This window comes from Mustela nivalis, assembly GCF_964662115.1.
Source record: "Mustela nivalis genome assembly, chromosome: 4".
Classification (NCBI taxonomy): domain Eukaryota; kingdom Metazoa; phylum Chordata; class Mammalia; order Carnivora; family Mustelidae; genus Mustela; species Mustela nivalis.
Genome location: NC_139023.1, coordinates 104678816 through 104705573, shown reverse-complemented (window position 1 = coordinate 104705573; position 26758 = coordinate 104678816). Strand labels below are relative to the sequence as shown.

Genomic DNA, 26758 nt, shown 5'->3' with positions numbered 1-26758 from the left:
GCCTCTTCAGCACTCACCTGGGCTCTCAGTTTATTTCCTGTCAAAGTCCCAGGATGAGCTCGCTGAGGCTGCCATAGCTTAAACAACATAGATGTATTGTCTGACAGTTCTTGAGGCTAGAAGTCCAAGATCAAGCTGGGTGTGAGGTTAGTTCCTTCTAAGGGATGTGAGGGAAAATCATCTCCATGCCCCTCTCCTGGCTTCTGGCAGTTTGCAGAGGATCTCTGGCCCTCAGCTTGTCACAGCATCACTCCCATCTCTGCCTTCAGTTTGCCATGGCGCTCCTCCTGCATGCACATCTATACCCAAGCTTGCCCTTTTCAGAAGAACACCAGGCATAACGGGATTAGGAACCTACTCTGCTCTGATACGACCTCATTTTAACTAATTACATCTACAATTATTCTACTGGCAAATAAGATCACATTCTGAAGTACTGAGGGTTAGGATTCCAACACATCTATTTTTTTTTGAGGGGGGGGGGGACACAGTTCAACGTATAACATTAGAAAAACCGCTGCTTCAGACATCATGTCAAGACACAATGTCCCAAGGAAATGGAGGCTATCTCTTCCTCACTCCTTCTAAGAAACTTCTCAGGAGACATACTGTCTTTTCTCAGTGCCCAGAACTGTTTCATATGCCTACCCTTAACCAATGTCTGGTGAACAGGTTGGAAATGCAGATATTTGGAAGCAAAATTCTCCAGAAAATGCAATTACTATCTCAACTTGATAGACAAGGAGAAAGAGCATAACAAGATATTACACATGTAATATGTATGCACACTCACATTTTCCAGTCATCTAAGTTGTGAGCAATTCTCTATTTTTACTGATTGCATTTATTAGGTTTTTTTAGAATATTCACTGAAGAAAATTAAGGAAGTATTAAAAATGACAAATTTTGAATGATTCAAATTCCAACAACTGAAATTTCTTCTTTTAAAACACTGATATATCCATGTTTATAGAAGGAAGTTGGAAAAAAATCTTAATATCTTAAAAGAACCAATTTAAAGCCATTCATAATCCCACAGAGATCCCCCTACTGATGCATTAGAAAATATATATTTATACCTATACATACATATAAACAAAAATTAGGATTATAGTGTATACTGCTGGGTAGACTACTTTTTTTAGCTAATGTTAATTGTTTACATTTTCTTTTTTGTTGTAGTGTCCATGGTAATCATATCTGGTGTGTCTTACCTCAAACGTATTTACAATCTACAGTGTAAATGATGTTAAAATGTATACATTTGGTATCAATGGATACCATCATACTACCTGGAACAACTTACCTCCAACATATTTATACTTTGCAGTGCAAGTATACCAAGATACATACATTTGGTTCCAATAGATATCCCAGATAATATATGGTATAAATTACATCAGTGTAATGATGCCAAAAGCATCATACTGTTGATACCAAATATATCATTTGATATAATTAATCGCAAAAGCCTTCCATCTCAAGTTAAGTAACAAAGTGAAGTTCTTGGTTCCAGCTATGTGTTGTTAGAGTGTCTATTCAGAAAGGAATTACACATTACTCAGGAAGGCCAAAGTCATATTGTCAAATGTTACCTCTCTGTCAGTTATTGCTTATCTGACTCTCACTCCAACCTGAGAATTCCGCACTTGTGCTCAATTATTATTAGTCAGTGTCTTCCTATCTGACTGCCCATGTCTTCTCTCAAAATACCTTGAATGGTGGTATCAGTGGGTTTTTTTTACATGACCATACCCCCATGATCCTTCTGACGTGGGTTCTGATTCATCTTGTATCCTCTGGGCCTGGCTTCAGTAGACATCAAATACATGGTTTACTGAACAAATGAATGAATTCATTCGTTCACGAGAGAACACGCTCAGATGGGTTTTTTTCTCATTTCCTGTAGTAGTTTACTTAAAAAAATAAAGAGGTAAGGTTGGAATGGTTGGTTTTTAAAGTAGCACTTGGAAGAAAGTGAAACGTAACCATTCCAGTACTAACCTGGATATTAGATTTAAGTATTAGCGAGGCATGTGCCTAAAAAAGACAAGTGTCCCTAAAAATCAAGTGATAACTTGACAACCAGGTGATGGTTGCTAAGAAACTGCATTTTTCTGTGAACACATGGTGTATGAAGTATGGCCTAGATTCATATCCTACATAAAACATCTTCCTTGGAGTTACCTAAAAAGTCTGATTTTGCATGGCTTGTCAAGGCGCATAAGTTACTCCCTCTGCTGTGCTGCTCCTGCTATTAAAAAATCACAATTCTATACATAGAATATGATTTCAGCAACAATGTCTGTTCTGAACCTCAGCTTATTTAGATTATAGACAGAGGCCTCCATAGTCCCAAAGGGTTTCAGTCACTACTGAGGAAAGCTCGTCACTTTTGCTACACTAATAGAGCTAAACACAAAAATTAAAATACCTATTGTGTTTCTGGATTCCAAAATGAAATAAAAATAAGTTGGGTATTATCTGCATGTTTAGACTTTGGTTCATCGCCAGTGGAACATAGTGAAGACTTTGCCATACGCTGCCCCAAATAGGAAGTCCACCCCGCATCTTAACAATGGAGGGTCCAAAAAGTACTCAGTGTGTGCTGAATTCAAGAGCTAGAAAATCTAGAAATTATGCTTGAAATAAATATCTTGGTATTAACTGCTGTATTCCCCTGAAAGTTTTTATTGCAAGTAAGAGGAACTCAAACTAAATTACCTAAAGCAAATGAAAAAAGACATATGGAGACATTAGAATAAGTCCTTCACAAAACTGAAGGGCAGGCTAAAAAATTAGAGATAGACCAAGGGTGTCAGAGCATGAAACACTGAAGACTGAATGACTCTTTCCACTCCAATCCCCAGTTGTGTCTTCCACTTCTTTCTGGGTCTCAGTCCCATTTTTCTCTTCATGCCAGGGACATGACCACCAGCAGTTCTGGAGTCACATCCCAAAGAGCTTTCGCCGTGGTGGGAAGTTGTATGAAGAGCTTATGCCTGGCCCCATCTGGGCGGCCTATACAGCTCGTGTTACAGGGGTGGGGTAGGTGCAGTGGTTAACAGGTCCTCCAGAACCCCTGGGGATGGCAGGAATGATTCCCAAGAGAAAGACTGAAGCTGTGACAAGAACAAGAGCTGAAGTCAAGGTCAACAGAAGTCCATCACTCCAACCGGGTCAGCAGTGACTTTAATACCACTAGGGCAAATGAGCAAAGGAGCCCCTGCCTTACACAATATTACCCCAAATGTTCACTATTCTAGAAGTCTTAAACTTCTTTCACCTAAAACAGCAAGAGATAGCTACCACAGTGCAGTGGATTCATCTCACGTGCATCTAGAAAGCATGCAACACAGAATTCCGTTTTGTTTGTTTGTTTGTTTGTTTGTTGTTGTTTTGTGTTTGTGGGTTTTTTTTTTTTTTTTTAATTGAAAGCAAAAAGCAAAGGTGGAGAAAGGTGAAGGATGCAGAGGAAGTATCTTCTCACCAGTTTCTAAGATTTCTAAAAACCAATGTTTCTGAGTTCATTGACAATCCCTCAATCACAAGAATAACAACCTTAAGGCTAAGAAATACAATGAATCCCATTACCTATTTACAGGTGTCTGCTACAAATAGGAAGAGCCTCTCTGTTCTCTGATTATATGCTGGAGTGTCTGGTTTTCTCAGTCCCATAGGCCTCCTAATAATTCACAGTGCATTTTAAATGAAAGAACCGAATACATCTACATGGGAAAGATTCTTATAAGGCACAAACTGCTTATTTGGTATTTACAGAAGCATACTCACTCTTCCGGACCCAGAAATCAGTCTTTATTTTAAAAGAAGTGATGCTTCCATTTAAGAAGCATTGCCACACAGGTGGTGGGATTTTTCATCTATTCAAAAGATATTTATCTGCCAGAAGTGTGGTAAATCCACTCCATTGCTAATCTCTCAAAACATCCTAGAGATTCTCTGTTTGAATAGTCCAAGAAATTAATCGAAGCCAATCCTGCCCTGTTAACCTAAAAACACTTAATGCATGTCTTCTAATCTTCTTTAGCCCCCTATGAATTTTCAGTTTGCTTTCAAATAATACTAACTCTACTCCGATTTTACCCACTTCAGTGTCTTACTCTCTCTCCCTAAGTCACAGAGCCATAGCCTCTTCCAAACTAAGACATTTACTGCTGATCATTCCTAACCACAACAAGAAACAAATAGCCCACTGCACCTAAGTAAGGGGGTGAGTTCATTTATTTACAAAGGGCTTCACTGCAAATACACAAGTGGGTGTTAGGGATCCCACAACCTGCTGTTGACAGCTGCTACATGAGGTCTACAGTGGGGGAGGTGGGAGGGGGGAAGACTTCAGTCATGCTCTACTGTGACCATGCATCCGTACCCCAAAAACAATACACCCAGCCATACAACACAACCCTCTGCCAGCTTTCAGCTGCAGCCTAGCCTGCAATTACAAATAGAACCCTTTCCCAGGGTTGCTGTGAGGACTAATTCTTAGAGTGTGTATGTTAACAGTATATTGACAAGCAGTTCTCACAGGATGAACCAAAAACACCTTTGATTTTTATTCCCCACCTGCTTGGGCCCTGGGGCCTGGCAGCCCTTCTACCCCTGGGTAAAACTGGGGCTAGCAAAATGACTATTCTGACATAAGACTTGGGGGGACATCAAGTCCTACAATCATATGGTTTCAGGTCAATTATGGAAAGTATGCAGTCCAGTATACTAATCAGTAATTCCATTTTAATTCAAAGACAAGACACTTGGAAAGAAATCCTTGTCTTTTATCTCTCTTACTCCCTGTGTTTGTTAACTATGGCTTCTGGCCCCTTCAGAGTAAGTGCTTGGATGGCAGAGAGAAAAAGACACATAGAAAGTTCTCAGTTGAAGGGTACAAAGTGTGTCTTCATATGATCTGGACTTATAGGTACTTAAAGCTAACTCCTTCTTTTACTCACACTTTTAGGATTTTTCAGAGGGGCTCCTCCCCAACGATGTATTCTAGTTCTCAGCTTGTCCCACCTAAGTCCTTGGTTTCCTGGAAGTCTACCCAGTACTCACCTTCTCGGTCCTCAGGATGGTATCCCTCTTACGCATGACTTAAAATTGTTTCAGACCAGGTAGATCGCTTACCCTCTGAGTGGCTCATACCAGGCCAAGGGAATATTCATGTATCCTTTGTCCAAAAAAACTCGAGGACTGAAGGTCTAACTGAAAGCAGCAGCATCTCTCCCAATTGACCTCCAAAGCCACTTGCCAGCAAACTCTCAGCCTCTCTGTTTCCTGGGAGAAGTCAGACACCAGTTCGCCCTGTCCATCCTGACTGTGCAAGCTCCTACCGAGGATTCTGCAGGGCCCACTGGTGAATCCTGCCCCCAAATACAGAACTAGATGGGTTTTATATACTTCTTCAGCTTCTTAAGGGAAGGAAACTTTTTTGACTTGAATTCTTCCTAAGAGACTTTGCATGTAATTCATATTTTTACATCTTTATATTTCTTTCCCATACCCCTGATCAGACATTCCTTTGGTGACCACAAACATGGTCATAAATTATCCACTTACTGGGGCTTTACCACAGATTGGTCCACACAGTTGTGGGGATAACACACATAATCACTACAGTAAGAATTAAGCCATCACGAAAAGTTTAACACATGCAATCCCTACCATTAGCAACGTTCTTTAGTATTCTTGCTGTGCATATGCGAGCTAAATGACCTTAAGATTTGATGTCTCCAATGGCCCATCTAAGTACAAAACCTAGTAACATATAACATTTTTGCCCCAACTTTGCTTATGCTAAATAGCTGTGCTGATCCAGTTAGAGGAAGATGGAGGGATAAATGATTTTTAAATGTTATTTTTGCCAAGATCTGCTAACAGTACTTAGTTTCATAATTCTTGACATATGCCTGGTGATCAGAAGAGTTTTAAACAGAAAGATCAAAGTCCATAGGAACAGTTTTATTTCAGTTTCCTTAGAATTTAGACCATCCTGTAAAAAAAACATGGGATTTCTTCAAGGTAAGTAAGTAGTACTCACAAAAGACTGAAACAGAGGAACTACAAACGGAAGTACCAATGTGTATGAACAATTCTGTTTGGAGGTAACACTGATCAGGTGGACCAGTATAATTAAAATGGTCAAGGTGACAAGGAATTAATCTGAAAGAAATCACAAGAATCCCTAAAAGAAGCAGTTCCCTGAACTGGCTGTTTCAGAACCATCTAGAATAGTAAGTTCCCCAAGTGAACCAGACAACAAACCTGTCTGCACCTGAGAAGGCTATAAGTCTACCCAATATCCATCCTTTGCTTCTTCTTAGTAACAGAACACTGATTTTATTGGTGGTAGTATATCCAGCTAGAAGCAACATTTCCCAGCTTCTCCTGCAGGTTGTTGTGGCCATATGACTCATTCTGACCAGTGAATATAAGTAGAAATTGTTATGTGTTCTTTCTGAGAAAGTTCCTTTTTTGGGGGACGAAGAGCTAGGTGTGAATTTTTGGTTTTCTACCCATTCCTCCCTCCTGCTATGTGGAATTAGACTTTAAGACTTGATTTCTCTGGCAAATGTCTTAGAACATAAAGTCATCTTCAAGTCAGAAGCCACAGATGACAGATTGGATCCCCAGTGACCAGGCACTGCCATGCCAGCCCCTCACAGCTTCTTCCACATTCTTTCATAGGAAAGAAAGTAAAGCTGACATGGTTAGGTGCCTGTTATATACCATCAAAGCCTAAACACAGTGATACTGGCACTTCCTTGGCCTTACCAGATCCCAACACATGACTTTCATTTTCACTCAACTGTAACTATCCCAACAATGCTACCCGGTTGCCAGTGAAAGCAGCATGTCCTTTGCAAATGTTAAAAGACAGGGGAAACACCCATCTCATAATTAATGGAACATGTCTTCAGAGTTTTTAGTTCCTCCTGCTGCCTTGGCCTACCTGAAGTCTTCCTAGTAAAGCCCCTGCTTATGAGACATATGGAAGTTGGAAGCCTCCAATACAGGAAGTACAATGGCCACCAGGGAGTGCCATGTGCACAGTCAACACAGAAAGGCCACTAAGGGAAATGCAAGTTCGCTCAGTGACTGCAAGCCACAGCTGGGAGAAGGCAAAGTGTCAGTGAGAACGCAGCTGTAACAACATCTGGGTGAGGGAATTTATTTATTGCAGGGTTAAGAACCTCTTGTCCTCTGATGGACCTTAAAGAAACAGAGAGAGAGTCTGGAAATCATGGTAGCCCACTGATAAAAAACCACAGTGAGCCGCCAAGGAAGTCAATGGCAATCAGAGCATAGGAGCAGACTGGCAGTCCGTCCCCTGGCACAGGCAATCCATCATTAGCTCTGGGAAGACACCTACGCTAACTATCTGGTAAGTTCCTAGTCCTATTTTGGTTCTTCTTAATTAATTCATTTTTTAAAATTTGAGCTCTGCTGAACAAAAGCCTTGTAGACATGGCGGGGTTTCCTCAGCATCTCAAGATCATTACAAAATGCCAGTTGGGGACCGTCAGATGCCTGGACTCCCACGTTGGTCATTTTAGGTAATTGCCATAGAAATGAACATGGCAGGGTTAGACTCACCAACTGAAGAAGAAATTATCCTGAAGTAGGGTAAAGCCGTGTTGCATCCACACGTTTACGCATACAGACATACAGGTAAAGGAAAGGAAGTATTATTCTTCTAAAAGGAACGAGGATAAATATTAGACTTAAAACAAGGAAGTTAATTCTGGAAGCTGTGGGTGAATTATTATTGATATGAGCTATTTTCTGCTAGGAAAAATAGTAGTGTCTGGAGACTAGTTAAGGTAAAATGAAGCACTGCAGGCCTGTGCCCTCTGCCACGTGACTGCAGCACTTCCTACCACACTGGTCCAACCTAGATGACCCCCAACTGGAAGTGGGCCACCCAGCAGAGCCCAGGGTGCATCAGGGGAACCTCGTCTGCAGACCTGGGAGCCTGAGAATAACCTGCTGTGAACCGCAGGTTCTTTGGTGGGTGGTTTCTCCATGTCAGCATGGTTAATAGGGGTTCAGCTACATCCACCAAATACTTGTGTTGAAATCCTGACCCCCGAAAGATGATGATATTAGGAGAGAGGACTCTGAGAGATGCGAAAGTCCTGAAGGTGGAGCCCACATGAATGGGATTAGTGCTCTTCAAAGAGGATCCAGAGAGCTCCCTTATCCTTCCCCTGCATGATACCGCAGCAAGAAGAATGCTATCTACGAACCAGACACCAGATCTGCCACTGCCTTGATCTTGGGACTTCCGGCCTCCAGAACTGTGAGAAATAAATTTCTGTTATTTATAAGTCCCCCAGTCTGGGGTAGTCTGGATGGGCAAAGACAGGGTCTGATTCAGTACTCAAAAAAATGCCAGCTAGTAGTAGGCATTTTTAGTTCGATAATGCAAAAATAGAAGGACATAACCCCCCAAATTACGCATTGAAATCACTGTTGGTGTGTCATAGTAGCATCTTTAAAGTTTGCAGATTATAGAATCTTCAACTGGTATCATGAATGCCCTGGTATAAGACACACTAACTGGTTTTTTGAATTGTTATCTAGGGTAATTTAAATGCAATCATGGTTTACTATATCCTACCTTTGACCTGCAACCATAACCTCCAGTAAGTAGCAATTTTCTTTTGGGGCCTTTATGCCCTATTGCCTTTTGTTCTCCCTCATAGTTGAAGATAATGGTCAAAAGATCAACAGGTAGAGAGAATCATATAAAGCACCTGGATTGCCCACATGCACAATGATCTACACCAAATGAGAGTTCGTTAAACTGTCTTTTTTAATATCATGTTGTACATAGCTTCTTAACCCAGACAAACAATCTGTGCTTTAAAAAGGTAAAGATTATTTCTTAAGACTGAATGTAAACAGATTAAAGGATAAAAATTGATTCTACATTTACTGATTAATCTTTACAGTATTTATTTGCTAAATATCTTTGCAATAAACATATCACCAACTTCCTATTTCTCTCTCTCCCCATAATGCCAGATACATGGAAGTCACTCAAAAGGATACACATTAAAATGAATAATGAAGGACACAATGCACAGCTTCAAAGGTGTTTACTATTTGGTCAAACAAGAATTTTAAGTTGAAATCCACATTAACAGACATGTTAAATGTTGATCTAATCTGCGTTATTGCTGTGTGACACCACCTCACGGTCTGTAGGAAAATGTGATTCCTGAGATCATTGTTGGCTTTTATCCATCACTTGCCTCACTGTCAATCATCTCTCCTGAAGTGACGTGGGAGTGTGAATTGGGGTTAAGATGCTCAATTGCAGACCAGCTTTCTAGAGCAGCTAAAGGAGCAAATAGGCCCTATCACCTACAAGAGGTACAAAAATAACCATGGTATGTGGAAGTTGTTTTCCAGGTATGCCATACAGCAAAAATGTAGACTGAACACATAAGTCTTTTTTGATCACTCTCAGTCGTCCAAAGGGATGTGTTTTCTAGTTAATCAGTCCTTGACATTCTGCAGTCCATCTGTTATTTTGTATTTATTTAAAATATCCTCTGCTAAATAATCGTGTTTATTTTTAAAAGTAAATTGCTTAAAATTACATTCAGTTTCTTCCTACAAGCCAACCTAGTCTCTCCCTTCACAACACAAACACACGGTATCCTCAAGCTGAGGAGCCCCAGCCGCACACGTTCTGCCATGTGCTGTGGTGCGATTAGAGCCTAAGTCATTAAAAATAGCGAGTCTGGATTTGTGTGGGATCTGGGAGAGCTTTCAGTAAAAGATAAAGTATGAGATAAAGTCTGAACTTAGTAGGGCTAACAAAACTTTACTGGCATCATAATTCACTTTTTTTTTTTAGAATGCTTTTTTTAAATTTTTTTTTTCAAGATTTTATTCATTTATTTGACAGAGCACAAGTAGGAGGAGCAGCAGGCAGAGGGAGAAGCAGGCTCCTCACTGAGGCAACGAGCCTGATGCGGAGCTCGATCCCAGGACCCTGGGATCATGACCTGGGCAGAAGGCAGACGCTCAACCGAGTCACCCAGGAGCCCCTAGAATGGTTTTTAAAACAATCCTCCAGGTCCCTGGCCAGTATATGAGGCCTTGGAATCACTTCTATCTGTGTTGTATACATGCCAATCCTCTTCTACATTTGAATGAAAAGCACTGGAACAAATTAACTGAAAGAAAACCACTCTGAAACCGCCTGAGCTTTTGAGCCCGCCATGGAGGTTTAAGGGCTTATACGACCTAGCTTGTATTTTCCTCTGGGTCTGGGTGTCTAAATGATTGTAGAATGCATGAAACATGAAGAAGTGAGTATTGACCAAAGATCCCGTATACCAGCCTTTCCGAAGGGAACCAAAACCACTTTGAAGCAATTCTCACAACAAATAACGGCCTATTTAACAGATCTGAAACCAATAATCAGTTTTCTTGACCTACAGTTGAAAACAAAATTATCTTTTAACTAAATAGGATCAGCTTAAAAATCCCTTTGGAGATGTTTTCATTTATTAAATGCCTTCATTAACAACACCATCTTTCATTTCCCATTACTCCAATTCGATTTCTCCTGCATACAAAGTAATGAGCAGAATGGCTGTGAATCCAGTTAACATTCCAGCATTCTGAATCATGAAGTAAGTAAAATCGGTTTTTCTTCCAGTTATCTTTTCTCTCAGCATATCGTTCATCTCTGGAAACTGAGAAAGAGAGAAAGAGAGACATTGTTAGATAACTGTTGCCATCTGGTGGTAAAACATAAAACAGTCACCTAGAGATTTCTTTGGGGGAGGCAGTTAGGATTTAATTCAGATGTCTGTATGTTCAGTATAGAGAGCATTAAAGGGATAAGTAGCCATATCAGACACCAACAGGAATAAAAGTATGGAAATAGTGTTCCTCAAGTGAGTGAATCTGTGAGATGGGATTGACCTCATCTAACGCCTCCTATCTGTCTGTCTTTGTCTGTCTCTCTCCCCACTACTCTCTGCTCCATCCACACCATTCGTTCAGGACCTCACATGCATCCATGCTCTTTCCAGCATCAAAATCTTCACATCTACCCAAACTGCTATCTGAACTCTACCGCCTCCAATTTTTCAATGAGCTACACCCTTGAGGTTTCAGTTTAAATCATACTTTCTAGCAAGGCTTCCCTTAGGCCCTCCTACCTTACATTAGATTCCCTTAACATCATCTCTCACCACATATACTGCATTTCCTTTTAGCTCACAGATTTTTTTACTTGTAATTATTTAGTCATGGAGTGTGATTTTGTTCACTCAATTTCTAGTTTCCTCTCTTTAAAGACAGAATGCCCCACAGATGCAGGGACTGTGCCTCCTTTGCTCATTCCAGGGTCTCCAGTGCCTTACAAATTCCAGGCCAGAAACTGTGGATACATCCGAGATGCCCTTCAACAGAAGAATGGATAAAGAAGATGTGGTCCATATACACAATGAAATATTACTCAGTCATCAGAAAGGATGAATACCCAACTTTTGCATCAACGTGGATGAGACTGGAAGAGATTATGTTGAGTGAAATAAGCAGAGAGAGTCAATTATCAAATGGTTTCACTTACTTGTGGAGCATAAGGAATAGCATGGAGGACATTAGGAGAAGGAAGGGAAAATGAAGGGGAGGAAATCGGAGGGGGAGACGGACCATGAGAGACTGCAGACTCCGAGAAGCAGAGGGTTTTAGAGGGAAAGGGGCTGCGGGCATAGATTGGCCCAGTGACAGGTTTTAAGAAGGGCACGGATTCCAAGAAGCACTGTGTGTTATATGCAAACAACGAATCGTGGAACACTCCAACAAAAATTAATGATGATTAACGTATGGTGATTAACGTAACATAATAATATAAAATTAAATAAATTCCAGGCCACGAACATAATAGCAATCAATAGTAGCTGATTATGTTAATTTTTAGAAATCACTATGCATTTAACTCCTGTTCTCTTCAATTTGTTGCCTTCTGCTTGCTCTACCCCTCACAAAATCTTATGGCTTTTAAATAAATCATGTGCTGTTATTGAAGGCTAGAACAATCTCCTTACAATGAAGGAAATTAAAACTCCAAGTTCTGTACTTAAAATCTATCCTCACTCAGAGAATAAACTCTACAGAAAAGGTTCAGTAAGATCTGTAAATGGCAGCTTTCTAAAACATATTCCAAAACGATGTGCTATATATACAATGGCACAATGTACCAAAGAACCAAAGAGGTCTCCAGAATCCCACCAATCCATGTGCCTGATTGAAGAAGCTGTTACCAGGATAAAGTGAGTGGAAGTTGTGAAACCACTCCGAAAAAAAGCAAAACTGCTGTAAGGGCATACAGCATCATTTATTAGCATTATTTCCTTAGACTGAACACTTCTAATAGATTCCATTCTTATAACAGAAAAAGAAATGATGCCCTAGCACAGATACAATATGAGACATTAATTCTATGAAGAAAAATATAAATGCAGTGACGGTTCCCCGAGATGAAATGCTTACTCCGATAAGGGCCTGCAAAGAGCAAGGAACAGAGCTAGACAGTTACCATTTGGAGCTAAGAATGCAGATGAAGGAAGCTAAATTACTAAATTATGTATGTAATACATATTCAGTTCCAAATGCAAAGGAAATGTTCCTTGATTTGCATATATGGAGCACATTTTTGTTTTCTAGAAAGCTGTCCATGATTCATTTGAAAATGCACAGGGCACAGGACTAGTGCCCTGTGCATACACACATACACACACGTGCACACACACACAAACACATAAATAAAGATGTAGACAGAGCACCAACATAAACAGATACAAATATATACTGACCCAAGTCGATGTTGTCCAATTTCAATTTACCAACTTTAGTTCAACCCAAAAGGCTCCCACTGTTTAGAACTTTGAAATAACAAAATGCTATTAACTCTAACAAGTTATTCCCTTCTAAATGTAACATCCCGGGACGCCTGGGTGGCTCAGTGGTTTGGGCTGCTGCCTTCGGCTCGGATCATGATCTCAGGGTCCTGGGATCGAGCCCCGCATCGGGCTCCCTGCTCCGCAGGAAGCCTGCTTCCCTCTCTCTCTCTCTCTCTCTCTCTCTGCCTGCCTCTCTGCCTACTTGTGATCTCTGTCTGTCAAATAAATAAATAAAATCTTTTAATAAATAAATAAATAAATAAATAAATGTAACATCCCCACCAAAGAGGGAGGAGAGGTCCCATGGGGACATACTATAATAGAATACAGGGTTTACCTCCCACAAGGCAAAAAACCTGGGAAAATCTCTCTACTTTAACAGAAGCAAATCATTTCTCTTTCTACCAATAAGATCCTAGATCAAAAGAGCAGTGAGAATCCCTTTCAAATTAATGCTAATACAAGTTGTCTGTTGAACCAAGAATGTTTCAAATTACAACAGAATTTCCTCACTGTGGGAAGCAGAAGGTTACCCTTAGTCGACGCATAACCCAGATGTTTAATTCTAAATTTTAAGTTAAAATAAAATTTTAAAAATTTCTTACCATATCCGCCAGAGAAATATAGAGGAACATGCCTCCAGCAAGAGCAAATATAATATTTGGAGCAAAATTGTTGCCCACCAAAATGCCAAAAGCTAGCCCGACATAGCAGGAACACGCCGAAAGGAAATTGAATAACAAGGCTTGCCGAGTGCTCATTCCTGCGCTGAGTAGGATCACAAAGTCCCCTAGGAAAAGAAGAAAATACCAAGGGAATAGTTTTGGCTATTTTTGGATGAGAAAAGATTAGGGTCAATGTCCAATCAGGACTCCTCCATTTTGATGCATCAGTGGGATTTTTAAGAGTGTGTCGCCGAACATGTCTCACTCCACCAAAACCAAGAAGTGACTTTCACAGTATAAACAGAGCCTCTTACCTAACTCATGAGGAAACTCTTCACACAGAATCGCTATAGAAGTACTGAGTCCCTGAAGAAGAGACACGGTGCAGGAAGCCCCAATCGCCAGGCCATCAATGAAATTGTGGAGGGCATCACTGAGTGTTATCATCCAGGCAATGGTCCCTATTTTTGACAGTTTGGGTCCCTTCAAACAGGTACACGAACTTGACTCTGTTTTTCCATCCTGTAAAATAACAGCAAATCAATTAATAAAATAGCCAACACTTTTTTTCTTAGAGAGAGAAACTGAGAAAGAGTGCGTTCTCAGGAGCTGGGGGAAAGGGGCAGAGAGCAAGAATCCCAAGCAGGCACCAAGCCTGACATGGGGATTCGATCTCCTACCATGAAATCACTACCTGAGTGGAAATCAAGAGGCCCACACCCAACCCACTGAGCTACCCAGGCGCACCAATAACCAACATTTCTTGAAAGTCTCAGAGATACACAGAAATAAGAGGTGTGTTATGTATTAAGACAGACAAACGGTCCCAACAGAGAGTCTTTCATAGTGGTTAAGAACTCCTAATCATTTATGACAACAAAATGACAACAAAAACTTATAGTAGGGAGAAAGGAAATGAATAGGTTGACAGCCCTTGAACAAGCCACTTAAAAGACATTTTATTACTCTGGTTTCCCCTTAAAAAAATCCTTTTGATTTGTATGAATAATTCTTACTATTGCCTTCCTAAAATGTAACAGATGACAACCTAAGAATTTGATTTATCTGCATACTTTAAAATAAAGGTAAATTTTCAAAAACTAAACCTGAAGACTTTTGCGTGTTACAATGTTCATGTGAAATCCATATTTAGAGCACAATGACACCAAAGAACATTTATTGTAATCCCTCCTAAGTTATCTGAGCAGGTAACCTGGGCCTCAGTTTCTTCAGTTGTGAAACGAAGATAATGTACTAAATGATTCGTTTATTTCTCAATGACTTATTAAGTCTCCACTGTGTTCCAAAGTAGTGTGTCAGGTGATTAAGCTGTAACAATATGTTCCCTATCAGCTCTAAATTTCAGTGATTCTCTTAACACATTTCATGAAATGTGATTAGAACAGACTTACCCCTTTGCACTAACACCTCTTTCCATCTTGGAGCAATTTTAATAAAAACAGAAAATCCTAAAACAAACCCTTGGTAAGAATTTACATTTCCATAAAATTTACAAAATCACATAAAATCAAATACTAAATGCCAACCGAAAGCATTTTCCAAAAATCATAAAAAAGATAATCAAATGCAAATTTATTTTTAAGTAGGGAAGCAATTTGCAATTAACCGGAGAACATTTTATTCCTAATTCTCCTCCCCTCAACTCTACCTCAGCAACTAATCAACATATTTACTGAGCATCTGCAATCTGTAAAACAGGGTGCTGGATGCTATGGGGAGTGCACAGAAGTAGAAAGTACAACTTCTATCTTCAAGAAGTGTATTTATATTGGAGAGACAAGATGTAAAGAATATGACTGACCATTTTAAAAATATTCAGTACACACCCAGATGAAAAGGGCTGCCTTCCAAGCCATCATGGTGGAGGTTTGAGATTTATCCCAATGTTGCTTCACTGCTCAAAACACTTTGGCGACTCCTCTTTCAGAATGGACTAAATCCTGCCATACATCTTTTCACTGTGTCTTTATTGGCAAAGCTTCATCTCTGGGAAAAGTTTTCGTGTGTAGACACAACCAAAAGCCACTTGGAGCCACTAAGTTCTTAAATTAACATGGAAGGAGGGAGGATTGTTATTTGTAGGGGCAGTGGTTGTAGTAATAGCAGGGGCCGTAATAGCTGTCGAAAGAGACACGGCAAAAGCATAGAGTATTTATCATGTGCCAGGAACTGCTCTAAGTCCTTGAGATACTCCACTCCTTTAGAACTATTCTGTGAATTAAGGTCTACTATTATCATAGAGTTTAGAGTTGAAGAAACTGAAACACAACAGAAACGTTGGTGAGCTTACCAAGGGATGCAAAAGAAGTCATTCGACTATTTTTAGTAACTGTTTACTACTCCAGACTTACGGTGGTGAGCGGACACTTACTGTACGAAATAGGCTCTGAAGGCAATTCACAAGAAGAATGCCCCTTTCTCTCAAAAAACTCTTCTAAACACTTGAAGTAATGTTGGAGTAAATGTTCAATCTCCTTTCATTTTAAAGGTAAATCTCAGAGGCATAAAAAGAATTCCATCCAGTCTTCAAATGTGGTCTTTTACTTTATAGTGTTAAAAGATAAACTGAGGTAAATTTAAAACTTTTAAGAGTGTATTTGAAAAAAAATTCAAATCGGGCAGTGTCGAACCAGATATGGATAGGAGCACTCCATCAACAGGAGCTCAGGAAGAGGCTTTTACAGAGAAAGGCAAGAAGCAAGGCAAGAAAATTATTGATGGGCTGTAACTTAAAGCCCAGGTGGCTTTTTGTGACCAATTGTCTTTAGGTTTCAGTGTCATAACCTTGAGACATTTACAGCTTAGATTTTGGTTTGTTTACATAGGCTGCCAAGGCATTAAAGCTACCCCAGTTTAATTAATTGAACAATTGCTATATTGTAAATGGACAACATAATAAACAATCATAAACAATCATGAGTTAGTACAAGTTATATGGGTGACCTGGGTTAAGAAATACCCCAGAGCAGGAAGCATTAACTGCCAAAGAAGGAACGAAAGTGGTCATGAGAAAAGCAATAGAAGAAGAGACCTTAGCTTTGCAAAATCTTACTGCCAAAGACACTTAATAAGACCAGTTGCTTTCATCTTACAACTTGATTTACCTAGTCAAATATTTATAATGTTTTTATTTACTTGTGAGGATTTAGGGAAAAGATTCAAAGACCAAATCTTGACTACCTGATGTTACATACAGAGTCTATATACAAACTCCTTTAATTCTGAAAAAGAAATTAAATGAATATATCAGGCATGATTCTCTTACCTCTAAGTACGGATTATTGACTGTATTTCTTATGCTGTATAGGCTTCTGTGTCAAATGACACTTTTGGGTAGGTTAATAGCCATGTATTTTTAATACTTTTGGAACAAACATAAGTAGGCAAGCATTCACAAAGAGCTTGTTTTTAATTTACCTGACACTAAGTCACTGAGCAAAGAAAACACAAAATTTAAGTCCCTCTAGTTAAGTTAGTGAGTATTCTGTCTTTTATTTTGGTTATTGTTGTTGTCATTGTTTGCTTGCTAACTTCTGTGACATATAGTACATTTGAAGCTGTTTCTTTTTCTTTTTCTTTTCTTTTTTTTTTTTTTTAAGGCTCTTTCTAACCTCAGCCATGATGAGGCAATTCAATCTAGTGAAAAGACCTTAAATCCGAAACCCAGGAAGACCAAATTCTGCCTTGGCTCTGACAGGAACTACCACGTAATCATCAGCAAGGCTCTTAACATCTCTCACCTTAGTTATTAATGGAAATAAAAGTCAAAGCAAAGTGCAGACTACTCAGAATGGGAGGAATGGAAAGAATATCATGGACCAAAGTTATAAGAGTAGAGGGGAGACTAGAATCCCAATGGAAGCATAGAGGGGAAGAAGCAAATAGAAAAAGAAAAACAAACAAAGTACTAAGAAATCAAAATTAAGAAATCCACTAGACTTATTTCAGAATTCTTATCTTTACTCAAAGAGGAGGAAGACTGAAAAGAGGTGGAGGGCATAAGGGACAGAAAAGGAAGAACATAAGAAAAAGATGTGGCATGACAGGGTGGGGTGGGGGGAGGAAGAGCTCTGATAAAAATAAAACCAAACCAAAAAGTAAAGGAGTAATCCACCAAAAAGCATAATAAAGATGGTAAAAGGAAGTATAAATGACAAAAAACATGGAAATTATATGGAACGAAATATATAAATTCTATGTCCATGAAAGAGAAATTAATGTAATATAAATAAAAATTTAAAAATGACATTTTAAGAGGCTGCAGATAAGAGGAAGGGGTGACATTTAGGGAGAGGAGCACTGAGTGCAAGCTAGCTTAATGATTAGAGGATATGTGACTTGGCATCAAATCGGCATGAGTCTGAATAATATCTCCTTAATGGGTTTGTGTCCTATACAAAGTCACTTGGGTCCTAGCTAATCCAATAAGACAAGAAAAGGAAATAAAAGGCATGTATATTTGGGAAGAAAGAAATAAAATTGTCTTTGTTGGCAAATGACATGACTGTTCACACAGAAAATCCAAAAGAATTGACAAAAAAAGTTCCAAGAACTAATAAGCAATTATGGCAAGGATGTACAACAAGGTTAATTACTTTCCTAAATACCAGCAGTGAATAAGTGGAATTTGAGTTTTAAATCATAATACTATTTACATTCGAATCCCCCCCAAAATGAAATAGATATAAATCTAACAAAATATGTACAAGGTCTGTATGAGGAAAAGCTCAAAACTGTAATAAAAGAAATCAAAGAAGAACTAAATAGATGGAGAGATATTTTATGCTTATGGATTGGAAGACTCAATATTGTCAAGATGTCAGTTCTTCCCAGTGTGACCTGTTGATTCAATGCAGTCCCCATCAAAATCTCAGCAAGTTATTTTGTGGGTATTTTGTTTTTCTAAAGTTTATATGGAAAGGCAAACACCTAAAATAGCCAACACAGCATTGAAGGAATGGAACAAAGTTGGAGGACTCACATTACATGACTCAGACTTACTAGTATAGCTACAGTTATCAATACAGTGTGATAATGGTGAAATAACAGATAAACAGATCAAGAAAACAGAGAGTTCAGAAATAAACTCACAAGTAATGGTCAACTCATCTTTGGCAAAGGAGCAAAGGCAGAGCAATGGAGAAAAGATAGTCTTTCACCAAATGGTGCTGGTACGAGTGGACGTCCACAAAACAGAATAAAACAAAATCTAGATACCTTACATCCCTCAAAAAAATTAACTCAAAATGGATCACAGACCTAAATGCAAAGGCAAAACTGTAAAACTCCTTGAAAATAACCCAGTAGAAAACCTAGATAACCTCGAGTAGGGCAATGAATTTTTAGATACACCAAAAGCACAACACACAAAAGAAATAATTGATAACCTGGACTTCATTAAAATTAAAAACTTCTGTCTGCCAAAAAGAATATCAACAGAATGGAAAGACAAGCCATACACCGAGAGAAAATACTTGCACATCTGATAGAGAACTACCAAAATATACAAAGAACTCTTAAAACTAAACAAGAAAACAACCTGATTTAAAAATGGGTCAAAGACCTTAACAGACACATTACTGAAGGAAATATCAGTAACAAATAAGCATATGAGAAGATGCTCCATATCATACATCATTGGGGAAATGAAAATTAAAACAAAAATGAGATACCACTCTACACCAATTAGGGTCACAAAAATTGGGAGCACTGACAACACCAAATACTACCAAGGATGTGGAGCAACGGGAACTCTCATTCATTACTGATGGGAATACAGAATGGTACAGCTACTTTGGAAGATAGCCTAGCAGTTTCTTACAAAATTAAAGACACTCTTGCCATATGACCCAACAATCATGTTCCTTGGTATTTCCCACAGAAGTTGAAAACTTACACCTACAAATAATCTTGCACACAGATACTTACAGCAATATTATTCCTAATTGCTCAAACTTGGAAGCAACTAAAATATCCTTCAGTAGGTGAATGAATAAATAAACTGTAGGACATGTGATATTAACACCCTCTCCCAAAAATGAAGTATTATGTTGTGAAAAGACATGAGGACTCTTAAATGGATATTACTAAGTAAAAGAACCCAATCTGAAGAGACTGTATGATTCCAACTATATGACAGTGTGGAAAAGGCAACTATGAAGACAATAAAAAGATCAACAGTTACCAGCAATTGGGAAAAGAAGAGGGATAGGCAGGCAGAGGACAGAATTTTTAGGGCAGTGAAAATACTCTATATGATACTACATTGATGGATACATGTCATCACACATTTGTCCAAACCTATGGAATGTACAACACCAAGAGTCAACTGCAACTATGGACTTTGGGTGATTATGATGTGTCACTGGACTCACCAGTTGTAACAAATATCCTGACTTGGTGGGGGATGCTGGTAACAGGGAAGGCTATGCATTGTGGGGGCAGACAGTCTATGGAAAATCTCTATACTTTCTTCTCAAGTTTGCTGTGAACCTAAAACTGCTCTTAAAAAAAAAAAAAAATGAAGTCCTTTAGAAAGAATCACTTTCAATATGCCTTCAAATTCCTTATCTGTAGAATGGAGAAAATAATATTACGGATTTCATAGGATTATTATGATGATGAAATGAGATGTTTATAAGCCACTAAGTACTCCATGAATGCTTATTAACATCTACCACAGATCGCTTTTCCTAACACAGTACAGATGAACACAGAATTATTACAAGAAAAACAAAAACTGCCTATAAGTGTGCAAGACAAGAGATTGCTCACATCCTTGAATATATTTTGGAGCACACTGGTCAAGATTATTGAAGAAAAAAGGGAAAAAAAACTAAATCTATCCCCCAAAAAAGAGTTTTAGAAAAGTGAGGGGGTGAAGAGACTTGTTAACCAGAAAAAAAAGAAAACTTTTTAAAAAGATGCTTGAGCTTGAGCATGAATATACTCTTGCAGAAAACTACTGAACGTTCAACTACTAGAGTCCAAGGTGCATGAAAGGGCCAGGAGATTAATTAATAAAACCCACTGTGAAAAGTATGAAGTCTGAGTTGGTAAGTCAGATAGCTGACTGAGTGTAGGAGAAAAGGAATCTCCAAGATGTAAAATAAAACCTTGCACACTCAACACTTCACAGTTTACAAAGCACTTCCATATGTTTGGGTCTTCATTTTCTTTTTACCTATACAACATCCTCATGAGTGAAACGAAACAGATACTGGCATCTTGACTTTAAAGATGATGAAAATAGCAATCCAGGAATATAAATAACTTTCTCAAAGTCATACAAGAGCTGCTGGGATGAGGCTACTCAATTGTTCACTGAGCAGCTATTTTATACGAGGCAGGAATTGTGCTGAGAACTGAGGATAAAAACATAAATCAGAGGTTCTCCATCTGGCTGGAATTCATAATCCAGAAAGGAAGAGTCAGGATTCAAACTCAAGGCCTATGATAAATAGCTCTTATCTCCCCTTCCAGAATAACCCTCTAACCTCTCACGCTTCTCTGTTCCAAATGAGCCACCTCTTCAGGCTCTTTGTCCTCCAGTTCTCATTTGAGATTAACCATTGGGGAACTCGAAAATTACTTCAGGGGAGAAAGGAGGAAGAAGTCAGGGTACTGATTCCTCTGATACCCATCTGTGTGGTCATCTAAGGCTGTCCATGACCCTCACATGAAGGCCACATCTCTTCTCAAGACAACTCTGTAGAGTCTAGTAACTGCTCTCTCCCCTCCACCCTTTCAGGTCCAGCAGTGGTAAAAATTTTGCAATCACTGGTCCCTGTGGTCCTCTTACACCCTACTCACACCTTATACCTATATCTTCCAGACACTATTCTAATTTGAGCATTCCATCAGTTTTCTATTGGGATCCTAAATGATACAATCACTGGTGTTGGACATGGCCATAACAACCAGTACCCCAAATGGAATTTAATTGGGTTTTTCATATATTTGAAGAATGGGGAAATAGTACACTGGTTACCCATAAGTGGGCTGCATTTTATAGTGATGCCCAGAACATAAAAGCACTCTGCAAGGTCTGGGCTATGTTGCAAGCCTTCCTGTCATTTGGTTCTTATGACCCAGTGGACCATAAAAGCATAAAAGCACTCTGCAAGGTCTGAGCCATGTTGCAAGCCTTCCTGTCATTTGGTTCTTATGACCCAGTGGACCAGTGAAATTAGAGGAGTCTATGGCAGACAGAGATGCTGAAAGGAGGCTTTGGAAGCCCTGGTGAGAGAACCCCTAAGATGTTAGTGCAAACCCCTAAGATGTTAGAGTAAAGCCATGTCTTCCTTTGCCACTAACTATTCCCTTTTTCAAGGTGTCCCTTGCTCCTGGATCCTTACAGAGACTTATCTCATGCCCGTGGAATAGTAAGTGGCCGTGAGATCATGCCCAACATGAACTGGATGTTATCTGGGTCAGCAAGTCATAAAATCAGCTGTTCACAGCAGCATTCCATTATTAAATTATATATGTAAGAACAGGCCACACCAGCCTTAGGAGACACAAACAAATCACAATGGCAGGAGATTCAGACCGCTCTATTATATGAGCCTGATGTTTCTTTTCTTTTCCCTCAACAACAGTAAGGTTTCATGGATAGCTCCCTAAAGCCAGTAAACTATGAGGACATCTATAAGTGTGCCAGCACCAGACAGCTATACTATGTTACTCAAAATAAATCTCATAGAGACCATCAAGGAGAGCAGTCTTCATGATAAAGTGAACAACAAGATCTAATTATAAACATCAGTTGGTATCTTTCAACCATCCCAATGTTGGTTCACTGGGTCCATAAACAAAGGAGTCAGAATAGTGGAGTTTATGACTATTCACAGCTCAGCATTCTCTTCTTCTAGCCAGGGTTTATCTGGCTTGCACCAAACAAGGTCCAACCTGTCAAAAACCAGGATTGATGCTGGACCTCCAAAAAGGTATCATCACCCAATGAGGTGGAAGGCCCACCTGGCTATAGGCAGAGGTAGGATGATTATATTGATGATACCACCCATCATAAGGGGGTACTCTTTGGACTCACAAAAATGGCTTCCCTGCTTGCAGTTTCTGCTAGAATCATCATTCACAGATTTATAGTATGCCTGATATATAGCCAAAATAACCTATATAAACTGTCTCCAAGCCATTCTGCAGGAAAGCAAATGAGACAATAGACTCAATCCTTAGAATTCACATGCCATATCACTTTCCCCTTCATAGAAAAAACTAGCCTGATAGAATTATGGAATGACCTAGTGAAGGCTCAGTTAAGGTGTAAGCCAAGAGATGAAAGCCTGAGAGATTGGAACTCTGCCCATAGGATGTAGGTATGTGCCTTACACCCGCAGGCAAATATAGGGAACTACCACTACCATAGGGATGCACAGAGCCAGTGGAGATTAGGGTGGCCCTTTTCATGTTTATACCTAATAACTCACCTGAAGTATTCTTGCTTTCTGTCTTCAATACTTTAGATTTGGTGAGTTTGAAGGTCCTAATGTCCAAGGGAATAATTAATCCACCAGAAAACATGGTCATTTTCTGATTCATTGGAACTGGAGATTAACCCTAGGACATTTAATTTTTTTTTTTATCTGTAAACCACAGGCAGATGAGGAAAGTCACTATATTGCCCAGGATAATGGCATCCAATGTTCAGGAAAACCTGAGTTTCTGCTACAGAATAAAGATAAGAACAATGTTTGAAACTCAGGAAAATTACTGGGGCACTTCTTAATACACCCCTTCCAATGATCCTTGTCAAGGAAGAAGAGCAACAACCCAGTGAATACCAAACCACCAAGGACTCAGATCTGGCAGGAATCAAGGTCTGGATCACCTCACCTGAAAAGGACGTTACCAGTCAAGGTGGTATCAGACAGTGAGGTAAATACAAAAGTTTAGTGGAAGGAGGCAGCTGTAATTACTGGCTTAGGTCTTAAAACCATCTACAGAAGCTAAGATCAGCTCTAATTTAAACATATTCTTTAATTACATCTCTTCTCCCTACCTCTATCCGCTGGTATTTCATATGAAGAATACTGGTGGAAGCCAACATTTTAGTTCTGGATTGCTTATTACTGAATTGCTATCACAAAGGGATGATACAACCACACAGTAGTGGATGGGGATTTATGCAGTCTCTGTGCTGGGGACATGCATTTTTCACCCAGATGAAGAGCAAGAGTGGAAGCTGACAGAAAACAAAGGGGTAGAGTATACCAGATATCTTTCATTTCTCCTACCCCCTTCTAGATCCACTTTCCATCCTTTTTTTTTTTTCCAGTTCTCTGCTCTAGCAGACCAGGATCAACTGTGTCAAAAGGCTCCCATGCTCTGGCTTCTAGTTGGTTCCAAACAAAGAGCTCTACCATGAAACTGGAGGGAAAGAGAGGAAGACCAAGGTACTTATTTCCTGAGCTCTTTATTTGAGGGGTAACCTGAGCTTGTCCCTAATTAAAGATCACCATTCAATGTACAGTGTTTTTCTGTACAAGACTACCTCCTAGGTTCCAGTAACTTCTTCCTTCCCTTTCCCTTTGATTATTCTTAGCTTGGTAAGATTACTCACAGTTTCACTATTCCAAGTCCCAGTTTTACTACACCCTCCCTTGTGGCTCACTTATACCTTGCTCAGAGTTTTGTAAATTGTCCCTTTCCTATTTATTATTTATCCTTATTTAAATGTGCCAACTCATTCTGGAAAGAACATGACTGATTTAAAGTCTAATGCTCTTTCCACACAGAATGCTCACAGACTCTACACGTACTGTAAGGACCTATTTAGCCAGTGCGCTTCCATCCAGTTAAATAATAACTTTGTTGTTTAAAACTTAAACTGTCCCTGCCCCCCTTCCACAGGGGGACGTACTTAAAAACAAGTTCCGGAAACCAGTCCCAGGTAACAAAGCCCAAATACAAGGGTGAGTCAGGCCAGGTGGAGACATCCCATCAGTGGGAGGACGCATACTATCTCCCTAGTTACCAAGGAGTATGGGCCCTGCCCTTTGGGCACCTTTTGAGCGCCAATTCTGACCAAGGTGATAGGCTGGTTCAAATATCTACTAGGGTAAATTGTAATTCAATTGGTCACTTATGTGGGACCTAACATGACTGTGCAGCTTTCTCTGTGTGTTACAATTTCATTGGCCACCTGCGTGTGGCCAGGCCCCACGACATGGCCTTAGCCCTTAAAAGCTAGTCTATGAAGCAGAGAGAAGTTGCCCTCTCTGTAAGAGGCACGGCCCCGAACCTTCAGTTTGATTATTGATGCTTGGCACAAAATAAAGCTTTGCATGACCTTCGCTTTGTATCAGTCTCGCTCCTTTAATCACGGACCCAATACTAGGGGACCTAACAGTACCATCAAATATGTTTTAATGGGAATATTTACAAAAAGGATTAAATAAATATAAAGATACTATAAAGAGTTAAAGGTACCATACAAATGTAAAAACCAGTTTCATGGTAGAGCTCTTTGTTTGGAACCAACTAGAAGCCAGAGCATGGGAGCCTTTTGACACAGTTGATCCTGGTCTGCTAGAGCAGAGAACTGCTAGGGTGGCTCACTCATTTAAGTGTCAGACTTACTGATTTCAGCTCAGGTCATGATCTCAGATCCGAGATCTGATCTGAGATCAAGACCCACATTAGGCTCCACACTGGGGTGGAGCCAGCTTATGATTCTTTCTCTCCCTCTCCCTCTCTCTCTCTCTCTCCCCCATCTCTAAAAATAGAAAATAAAAATAAACTTTAAAAGAGCAAATGTAAAATTTTAGTGGGCTTTGTTTTTATGACTGTATTTTCTAGTAATCTTGATGTACTTTACAGCTAGTGGTTCCTTTGTCCTTCCTCTGGCCCAGAACAGTCAGTCTCAAATCACTTTAAGCAAAATGAAACTTCATATAAGAAAGAAGAAACCGATTTTATCTTTAATGTATGCAACCAAACATAATTCAAATGCACTTAGTCACTAGTCATTTGGTTTTAGGAAAATCTTGTAACTACTTCCAAAATTCCCCTCGCTAATGAAAATAACCATTAACAGGAAAATAACAATTTCCAGACACCTTGAAAATTATTTCTTTTCCCTCTATCCCTTCAGTGGAATGTGAGTAACGTTGTTGTGGTCTTTAGGAGTTGAAGTAATTGCCTTTCATTTTCAGCCTGGGACTGTATCATTTTACTGTCTTAAAAAAAATTACTTAGGAGAAATCTGACAGGTTTTCAAGAAATATGCTACTATTTTGCCAATGGAATTTAAAGTATACACTAATTAAGCATTTGCAGTTATCCTAATGGACCATTTACACCACTCTAAAAGGTTGCCTACTGCTAATACAGATGGGGATAGCATTAATGCTCTCTGGGACGTTTGGGAAGCAAGATATCATTTCTTACAAAAAAGCCTATATAATATGCACCCCAGCCCACACAACCCGCACTGCTGCTGAGAAGTCTTAAAGGGAGTCAGGAGGCACCAGGAAACTGGTTAAGTTTTAATGTAAGCTGGAGAATGTTGCTAGGCTCTTGAAAAGTGGTTTCCCCAAATCTTGCTCAGCATCAGAACAATTCAGACAAGAGAATAGGGGTAGGACAGCATGAAGTAGAGGAACCAGCCCCCTGTGGGAGCTGCCCATTGAGTAATTACCATTTGATGGGAAGTTATGTCAAAAGAATTGAAACGCAGATGGCCCCACCCAATGTAATACAAATGATTAACCATTTAGCGATTAAATGAAGGAGAGCTCTGGGATTGGCAGAGAGGATCTAGAAATGCAAGCTCCCTAGGGAAAGAAGCTTGGGACAAGTGGAGAGACAAGAGAGGAGAGGGGTGAGAGCAAGGGCTAACTGCTGTCACCGTGACCAAGCAGGTAACTAGGACTCCAGAGGAGGTGTTAAGAAATAGGCAATCGGCCTGTGGTAGAAAGGAAAATAAGCACCAGAGTTAGAAATCAAAAGCTGCTCTCTTCTGTACCTCAGTAGTTCAGGAAAAGAGAGGCTATCTTTACTTCATATTTGGAAAGTGAGGAGTGGGAATGCACAGGAGATAAGGGTACCAGGACCTCCTTCCCTTTTAAAGATGTCACTATGACACTGTGAAGATCTGCT

The 26758-nt window shown here is 39.6% G+C and overlaps 1 protein-coding gene across 3 annotated transcripts in view; it reads right to left on the bottom strand.

The window, feature by feature from the left end:
- Positions 1-8815: 8815 nt before the first annotated feature.
- The window catches only part of SLC39A8 (solute carrier family 39 member 8), an 81037-nt gene continuing 63094 nt past the window's right edge, over positions 8816-26758 (bottom strand). For all 3 annotated transcript variants that reach the window (XM_082726791.1, XM_082726789.1, XM_082726790.1), the window contains exons 7-9: positions 13930-14137; positions 13556-13740; positions 8816-10733 (exon numbers count right to left, since the gene is read on the bottom strand). In XM_082726791.1, coding sequence (XP_082582917.1) covers positions 10584-10733; positions 13556-13740; positions 13930-14137 — 543 coding nt within the window. In that variant the 3' untranslated portion in view covers positions 8816-10583. The remainder of the gene's footprint in view (positions 10734-13555; positions 13741-13929; positions 14138-26758) is intronic.